Below are 9,371 nucleotides of genomic sequence, written 5' to 3'. Positions count from 1 at the left end.
AATCTTAAACATTAAACATGGTTGATCAGATCCCCTGCTTACCCCCTAAAGTCTGCAGCTGCTACCAACTATCACACCCCTTTCACACACACACACCTGTTTCCTCTTTAATAACTGCCTGGGGTAAATATGTCACATCTGCCCCTTCACTCCATTACTGAGACAATCAGGATTATGATCATTTATATTTAGAGAAGATACAGTTCTGATACTTTTGAACACAGTTTAGTTACTTGAAAGGAGCAGCAGAAGGGTTAACATAAGAGGCAGGAGGTGGGGATGTATAATGGTATTAGGAATCTTGACACATACTGTAATTTAGGACAATCTGAAGGATCAGGAAACTGTATTTATTATGATCCTGAGTGGGGTTAATGGGTGATACACATGCAGCCAAACAGCTGATCAGGTTATTGGAAGAAGTCTGCCCCAGTGATAGGACAGCCCCCACCTTCAACAGGGGCAGAATACATCTTATACACACAGTGACCCCTGGGGCAAATATTTACTGGGGTGATTCATTCAGCTCCTCGCAAAGACAGCAGGGCCTATAACCCAAGGGTGATAGGAGAGTCCTTACCTGGGGCATCAAAGAGAAGTGAATGGGATGGGCAGCCTGGTATGGCTTCCCCTACCCTGCTGGATAAGGGTAGCGAACCTGATAGTCCAGGCCGTGGGGTCTGCTTGGCGGCACCCAGGAGGTATATATTCCGTAAGGGTAAACAGGAAGCGCCTAGGGACCCACGAGAGGGGGTTCTCGGACCAAGGGCCCTGGTTTCCTATCGTTAATTAACCGGCATAGACCGCCTCCTGTTAGACCGCGTCCTCATCTGACAACAATCCCCGCCAAGCCTGTCTGCCAAAACATGTCCCGCCCCATAGAACCCAAACAAAGCCAGTTATTGGATAGTGTTGTTGTGTCGGGCGGGGCTTATGTGAGATCTGCCAATAGGAATGAGCAACGAAAGAACAACGCTAGGCTGTATGGGTTTGGTGGGCGGTAGCGAATGGTGTCAAGTAGGACCTCTGAAAGCGTTGATTGGCCAAGCGGAGTATCCAATTGTTAAAGGGTTTTTAAAAAAGCAGCAGGGGTACTATCGTCGCGATTACTTCCTCTTGTCCGTTGTTATTGGTTGGCAGTCGTTATGATGGGCGTGCCGGAAGCGTGTAGTTCATTCACTCTGCCTCCATCCATAAGGAGTGTAGCCGCTGAGTAACATGGAATTCTGCCGCGTTGTAGTCGGTGACCTTGACGCGGGTCCTTAAATGACGTTATCCGTTATCGCCGCTCTGCCTTTTATATATTGAGATTTTGTATGATATATTGAGGCCAACAAGAAACAAGCAGAGGCAACGTGCTGCCTTTATTGGCTGAGTAGAATTAGGCACCAGGTTTTCAAAACATGAGGCCCTGCAAATGCTCGGTGGGCAACTGGTCATCAGCACCACACACTCACCCGATCTGCCGTGTGGGCAGCTGCTGGATATGTCCGGATGCCCGCCACATGAGCACACAGTGTGTGGCTGCGGATGTCCAGCTTGGATAGTGAAAGAGTTAAGATCACATGAGTAAAGTCCGTATGATGACAAAAAAAATTAGCAAAATAGGGGAGCGCACAACCTAAAAAACACAAACGCCTAACAATACAGATTCCCTGGGGGAATTTACAGTATACAGCACTGGGGGGTTATTACTGTATACAGCGCTGGGGGAATGACTGTATACTGCGCTTGGGGTTATTACTGTGTACAGTACAATATCAGAGGTGTGGACGTCAATGAAAAGAAATGTAAAACGAGATTTTGTGGATATGGAGAGCAGTGGCGTCGGCAAGGGGGGGCCAGAGGGGGCCATGGCCCCCCCTACAGCATGCTGTGCCCCCCAGTGTGCCCCCCCAATTGAAACGCCGTCTTTTTTTTCCATGGGCGCCATCTCTAGGGGGGCGCCGGTGAGCGGCTTTTAAATGCCGCTCACCGGCATTTTTTTTTTTTTAATGCGGAGGAGAGAGAGGGGCGCCTAGCAACCGCTCGGCGCCCCTCATTCTCCTCCACGAGCCCTCTACTCCCGTCCCGGTGCCGGCATATTGCGGCGCTCTGCATGAAATGCCGACACCAGCGAGCGGCTTTTAAACACTGATGCGGAGGAGAGAGAGGGGCGCCTAGCAACCGCTCGGCGCCCCTCGTTCTCCCCCGCATCAAAAAAAAAAAAAGAAGAAAGCGCTTTAAAGCCGCTAGCTGGTGTCCGCTGCTTCACTGGCGGGCGCCGAAATATGACGTCATATTACGGCGCTCAGCAGTGAAGCAGCGGGCACCAGCGAGCGGTGCAGGAAGACAGCAGCATCGTGCTCCCGTCGCTGGACTTCAAGGTGAGGGAGGGGGTTAAAAAGTGATGAATGACGGAGGGGGTTAAAAAGTGATGAATGAGGGAAGGGGGTTAAAAAGTGATGAATGAGGGAGGGGGTTAAAAAGTGATGAATGAGGGAGGGGGTTAAAAGTGATGAGGGAGGGAGTTAAAAAGTGATGAGGGAGGGGGTTAAAAAGTGATAGGGGAGGGGGTTAAAAAGTGATAGGGGAGGGAGAGGGGGTAGATATAAGTAAAGAGTGTGCATTAATGTGTGGATGCATTGAGTGAATGAGAGAGAGCATGAGTTAATGTGTGGATGAATTGTCTGAATGAGGGAGAGCATGAGTTAATGTGTGGATGCATTGAGTGAATGAGGGAGAGCATGAGTTAATGTGTGGATGCATTGAGTGAATGAGGGAGAGCATGAGTTAATGTGTGGATGCATTGAGTGAATGAGGGAGAGCATGAGTTAATGTGTGGATGCATTGAGTGAATGAGGGAGTGCATGAGTTAATGTCTGGATGAGTTATCTGAATTAAAGTGTGAATTAGTGAGTGACTGTAAAAGTGTTTGTGTATCATAGATGTATAATTGTGGAAGGGCAAAGATGGCACTAGCAGGAGGTTTGAGCCTTGGGGACCAAGATGGCACAGGCAGGGTGTACATGGGACAAAGATGGCACTGGCTGGACTGTTTGGGGACAAAGTTGACTTGTGCTGGGCTATTTGGGGACACAGATTGCAAATCTTATGTGTGTAATCTGGGTGCTGGCCAGGTTCTATGTGGGCAGTGTGGACGCCAGGGCTGGTAAGCTGCATCCTGTGAGCTATACCTGTAATTTAGGGGGTTTTATCTATACCTTTAATGCTTAGTTGTTATGTGATTTCCAGTTGATCTGTACCTGCATAGCTGGGTTTGTGTGTCATTCTGTTGATCTGTATCTGCTATGCTATGCTTCCATACATTATTTATGTATACCTGCAAATACAGGGTTTGTATTTCTTATTCTGTTGTGTTGTTCATTTGATCTATACCTGAACTACAGGGTGTAAGTAAAAGAGCGGTATGGTTTAGTGAATGAGGGGACAAAGGGATGATTACAGGGGAGAGGACCTCTCAATGTCACGGTGCAGTCAGAAGGACTGACTCTCACTGTCTTCCCCTGATCTGCAGTCAGTGTGGCAAATATATTTTTTTGGTGTGGTAGCGGAGGGAGTGGTTGCATGCAAGGGAGCATTGAGCAGGGCCCAAGGAAATGCTTGGGTAGGGTCCAATTTTTTCACTATAAAATATATTGGCAACAGGGTCTAATATTTATATATATATATATATATATTGGCAGCACGGGCAAATATTTATATTTTTATTGGCAGCAGGGGCAAATATGTATATATGTTTTGGCAGCAGGGTTTAATATTTATATATATAGGCAGCATGGTTTAATATTTATATATATATTGGCAGCAGGGTCTAATATTAATATATATCGGCATCAGGGTATAATATAAGTATATATCCGCAGCAGGGGCTAATAATAATATATATCCGCAGCAGGGGCTAATATTAATATATATCGGAAGCAGGGTGTAATATTTCTATATATCGGCAGCAGGGTCTAATATTTATATATATATATATATATATATTGGCAGCAGGGGCTAATATTAAAGAATGAAAAATAACTGCCAGTTCAGCTGTTATTTTAAAATCATATTTCAATCACTTCAAAGAGATAAGTACATATGATGTAGTTAAAAATGCACGTCTAACGCATATATATATATATATATATATATATATTTTATATGTACCGTTTTATAATTGGCCCCCCTATTTCGTTCCCTGGCCCCCCATGTGCCCCCCCTAAATATGAAAGCTGGAGACGCCACTGATGGAGAGACTCACCGTTTTGTCTTACTCCCCTCGTAATAGATTGTCAGCTCCCAAGAGCAAGCTCTTTTGTACCTGTATGTTTTAAGTGTATGAATTTTGTGCGTGTTTAGTTTTAATGTTATTGGTAATTTTTGTGTTATTCCCCCCTGATCTGTACTCCGCTGCCACGCTAAAAATAACGCGTTACTTAGAACGGTTCTTGATTCATTGTCACCTCGTGTGATTTTCATTCGATGCTAATAAAAAGACCAAATTGCCATAAAATAAGCCAGTACTATGACAACCCCCTTGTATATCTGGCAAAAAATTAAATATGCCCTTAGGACCAGGTTAAAGCTTCTCGCAGGGACAACCTTGATTTGCTTGATCCTTCTGGGCAACAAATTCATATGACGGTGTCTGTATCACTCGACGTATAATACCCTGCAAACCCTCCTGTCTGTGATCCGTGATCAGACTGTGTTATGTTCAGTTTTTTTACCTTAAAGGGAATATAAGGTAACCTCATTTCTGAAGGTAAAGGGGTTTATCCAAGGATCAAAGCCGGATTACACGCCATATGGCTTTTACATGGTCCTGTCCCGCCTCTGATCCTATTGTGATTAGTACCCCCAGGCACCGAACCAGCACTGAATAATTCACACACACACGTCTCATCCTCCCCAGATACTAGCTGCATCCGGGGCTTAATATCCACATCTTCTTAACGGTAACGTCTACCATAAATGACCTCACCTGGCGGACCTTCTAGAGAGGTTCTCCAGACCTGAAGATACATCGGGAGTTTGTCGATCTCTTTTACCCTTGTTACCTTGCTTTCTTTCTTGATATTTAACCTTATAATGTCTGTCTGGGAGTTGATGTTACATTTTTATTACAATGATGAAAAGTATAATATAAACAATTTTCATAAATAAATGAAACATTAAGTAATAACTTTTAAGGAAAAATATCACGTGTCACTTGACACCTGTGTCTCTTTCAGTACTACATGGAATGAAGCTATATATACGGTACGTTGTGCTCACCACCCAATGCTATCTTTATTTGTTGTGACATCATACCTTGCACGGCCCACATTTTATGGCGGTGTGATGACATCATATATAACACTACATAGTTCCCTCTAGTTAAACAATCATTACCAACTGCAACAGCAGGACGCAAGTTGCTTGGGAGGCGTGATGTAATAAAAAGAAACAAAACAACAGAATAATTGTAATAAACTATTGAAAAAAATTGGCTGTCTTGCTTTATTTTGTTTAATAAATTTACCATTATTATTATTATTATTATTATTAGCTTTCTGACTAGCTATCTCATTCGAAATGCGTGCAAATATCATTGGCTTATTCCGCCATGTTCCGGAGACAGCCGAAGCCTCGGTGACGTCACCTTCTCCGAATGCCTTTGGATTCGGGAACACTCGTCGAGCTCTCGGGACGGCAATCGGCTCCCTCCTGGTAGTGGTTCGTTAGTCGTTGTCATGTGACGTATCGGGCCGTTGTCAGGGGTAACGGGAAGCGAAGCGGCCTGCTGGGCACACTTGAGCCTGAAAGGAGCAGCGGGGATAGCAACATAAAGGAGGGTAAGGAAACGGCAGAACTGGCGGAGCTGAGGGTATCGGGGAGGCGGACGGGCTGGAGGCGTATGAGACAGGGGCCATGGGAAACAAGTCCTTGCCTTACACTCAGACATGCCTCATGGGGTGATAACCGCAGTATCTGCCCATGTCTGTCTGTCTCTCTGATGAGAGGCAGATAGGGGCATCCATACAATATGAGTACCATCTCTTGCAAAGCTTGGCATGATGGGTGTTAGAGTCGCCCCGGTGTGCGCTGTGTACATGTTAAGTCTCCTGTTTAGCGGGAACAGATGGTTTTAGCTAAATCCAGGGACATTTTAGTGCAGTTATGTAACATCACGTATGGCCATTATTTCTGTCTCTCCACCATCTATCCTCTGCTTATCCCCTCTCTCTTCCTATTCTCTCTCCTTTTATTCCTTTTCTCCATCTCTTTCTTTACTATTCTATGCTTCCTCTCTCTCCCTCTGATTCTTCTCCCTCCTTCTCTCTGCGCTCTCTGTTTTTTTCTTTCCTCCTCTCTCATCTCTCTATAATTTAATTATCCCTGAGCCCTTGAACACAATGCTATAATGCAGCATCTCCTCCGGACACAACACTATCCAGCTGCTCCACACAACACCATCCATCAGCCTCTCCCCTGGCACACAGGGGCCAGCCTAGGGTTACTGCCTTGTTGCAATATTTCTTTGGCGCCCCCATAACTACCGCACATACTAACACCATACACCAACATCTACATACACACACTCTCTCTTTCTTTTTCACACTCTTGACAACATACACTTCTACATCCCCATACACACATACTCTCCTTGTCTTCCTTTCTTCCTCGCTTTCTCCCTTTCCTCCTCGCTTCCTCCCTTCCCTCATCTCTCTTCCCCACTTACTTCAACACAATGCTCCTTCCCTCCCTCTTACCTCTGGTGGGGCTCTTATTGTCAGTACATCTCACACTCTTTTGGAGAATCCCCCCATTTATTTGCAAGGGGCACACCACTTACATTTAAAGGGACCTCCCAGCTATCATATGCATTAAACCAAATACAATGGCTGGAGTGTCCCTTTTGGGATATAGGGGGGGGGGGTTACAGTGGCATTACTTATGGTAGATACACTTTGTAACATTAAGACACTTTAAAAAAATATATATTTTAAAGTACAAGTTATATTTACAGTGAAGAATGGCCCCAAGGCCCTGTGGGATCTATATATTTAATATTTTTACTTACAACCAATTTTGGGCAAACATATAAATTATAACAGTGTAGTGCTATCAGACGATCATTACATTGGTTTCCATGGTGATTACTCCACATTTAGAACTTTGCTCAAGCATGCCTCCTTGCAAATGCCCCGATTATGTTTGTAATCGGAGTGTTGCAGAAGGTCTAGAACGAGAAGTGGTAAAATTATTGGTGGTTTTTGACTCTTTTGATGTTCTTTCTCTTTGGTGCATTCATGATCAAACAAGTCACGCAAACAATGTACAACGCTCTCGTGCTAATAAGTTCTTGTTTTAACACAGGGTTTGGCCTGCGACAAAAGTACCGTCCCACAATGGCTGTCTACTTTGACCATCGGATAGAGCCGCAGGTTCCTGCAGCATCTCCATCCATTATCTCCTGGCATTGTCAGCAGGCACTACTTGCTGTGGCTTCCACCTCAGATGCTGGAGGTTATGTGGATATCTACAATGAACTGGTACGGTGCCTTTATGTTCGTCTTCTATAGATCTGGATCAGGGTCCATAGATCAGCACATCCTTCCCATATATTCCGCTTCTACACAAGTTTCTTTAATTTTCTTCATGTGCAGGGGGAACACGTAAATGGAACTCACATTGAAAGGACGTATCAACCCACCATACTCGTCTGGCATCCAACGAGATGTATACTGGCGGTGGGCTGGTCTACCGGAGAGGTGGTTGTTTTTAATGAACAAGACAAGGAACAGTACACGGTGCCGTCTACTCATGGTGCTGAGATTACGTTACTGGAATGGAGCAACAACAGTAGCCACCTGATCTCTGGAGACCACGTAAGTGTCAGTGGTGTCTCTGCATGTGTGCTATTAAGGATGGTGAACTGTACCTCAGTACATCATATTTTGAGGACGTAGAAGCAGTCCTCTCCTTTGGGAACTGGTAAGTAGCTGTGAGTACTTTAGTGCTAACCACTGCTTGCCCATTATGCTCCACAACTTTATAGAAGGCTTTAAATCCCACCCTTTTAATGACAGCACCTTAATGGAATAATGAGTCCACTTTGCTTCCGCATTAAAGTTATTTTGGGACCCCTGTTACAAAATCACGAGCATCACTTGTTTCATTGTGGTTTCTTGTCTTGGTTTCTAGCATGGATTATTAGTTGTGTGGCGGCTGGACCAGCGGGGACGAGTTCAAGGGATACCTCTGCTTAAACATGAGTATCACAAACCCCTGACTCACTGCCTCTTCAAACCCTTATCTCCTGACGAGTAAGTGGCCATGGTTTGATGTAGGTACTACATATATGACTCCTGCTTTGCAAGTTCTTTGTTGTATTTACATTCTGTTCAGCACCAACATTGGGAATGACAAAATGTTTTGTATTATTCTTGCAGCCTTACGTTTATTATTAAAAATCAGTGTGTTCACAGCTACTAACTTGCACGGGTCACGACATTAATCATTCGCTGTTAGCTGCCAGCTTTCTGTGGGCATTTTGGTGGAGTTTCTGTGGACTGATCTGTGCCGAGTATATAACCACAATGTCTCAGGCTTTTGTTTCAACTTATAATTGTTTTTGTAATTACAATAAAACAGGATTTACCGATTAGGATTTATTCCGTCTAGTGTCAAATGGAATTTAATGTCAAATTTAGCTTCTGTTTGTAGTTGACATTGTGCAGAAAGCCAGATCTATTCAAATGCCATCTTTCTACCTCTCCCGACAGGGATCTGGCCCAGCTGGCCAAGGCTGCGGTGAGTGGCGATGAGAGAGCTCTGGACATGTTCAACTGGAACAAATCCGTGAAAGGTTCTCCAATGAAGGCCAGGACTCAGCAGGAGTTCTCCTTTTTTGTCAGTGCAGGAGACGGTAAGTAGGGTTCTGGGTTGCGATCATACATGTGATTCCTTTTACATCTGTATGTCTAAAATTGGCACTTGTCTTGTATGTGCATGTAAGAACCCGGCAAGCCAATTGAGCTAAGAGGTCCAGAGATTCTGCCTCCTGTTGGCTGCATACAATCTTCCAACATCTATAATACTCATTATTATACACTATAGAGAAAAATGTTGTTTCTGTTGGCAGGTTCGGTGTTTTGGGTGAATGAGCAAGGAAAAAGCACTCAGTTGGTGTGCATGGACAGCCCAGTCCGACGGCTGCTATTCAGAGAGAAAAAATCATTTCTAGTAGTGATCACGGATAGTCTGCTGCTCTCCCAGTTCTTCATTACACCAGATGCCGGTGCAGAGGAGGTCTCGAAGGTAAGCAGTGGAGCCTTGGTTAAGATCAGACCATAGAGAGTGAGGATCTGTTCACCCGGGAAGAATTTAAAATAGAT

General features: G+C 44.6%; 1 protein-coding gene across 1 annotated transcript in view; it reads left to right on the top strand.

Annotated features, from left to right (window-relative positions):
• Nucleotides 1–5,733: 5,733 nt before the first annotated feature.
• The window catches only part of IFT140 (intraflagellar transport 140), a 28,255-nt gene continuing 24,617 nt past the window's right edge, over nucleotides 5,734–9,371 (top strand). Inside the window, 6 exon segments of the mRNA XM_053471503.1 lie at nucleotides 5,734–5,825; nucleotides 7,351–7,526; nucleotides 7,641–7,862; nucleotides 8,179–8,300; nucleotides 8,760–8,902; nucleotides 9,119–9,294. Coding sequence (XP_053327478.1) covers nucleotides 7,383–7,526; nucleotides 7,641–7,862; nucleotides 8,179–8,300; nucleotides 8,760–8,902; nucleotides 9,119–9,294 — 807 coding nt within the window. The 5' untranslated portion in view covers nucleotides 5,734–5,825; nucleotides 7,351–7,382.

The sequence above is a fragment of the Spea bombifrons genome, chromosome 7 (genome assembly GCF_027358695.1).
Source record: "Spea bombifrons isolate aSpeBom1 chromosome 7, aSpeBom1.2.pri, whole genome shotgun sequence".
NCBI lineage: Eukaryota > Metazoa > Chordata > Amphibia > Anura > Pelobatidae > Spea > Spea bombifrons.
This window is presented reverse-complemented; position numbering and strand designations above follow the sequence as displayed.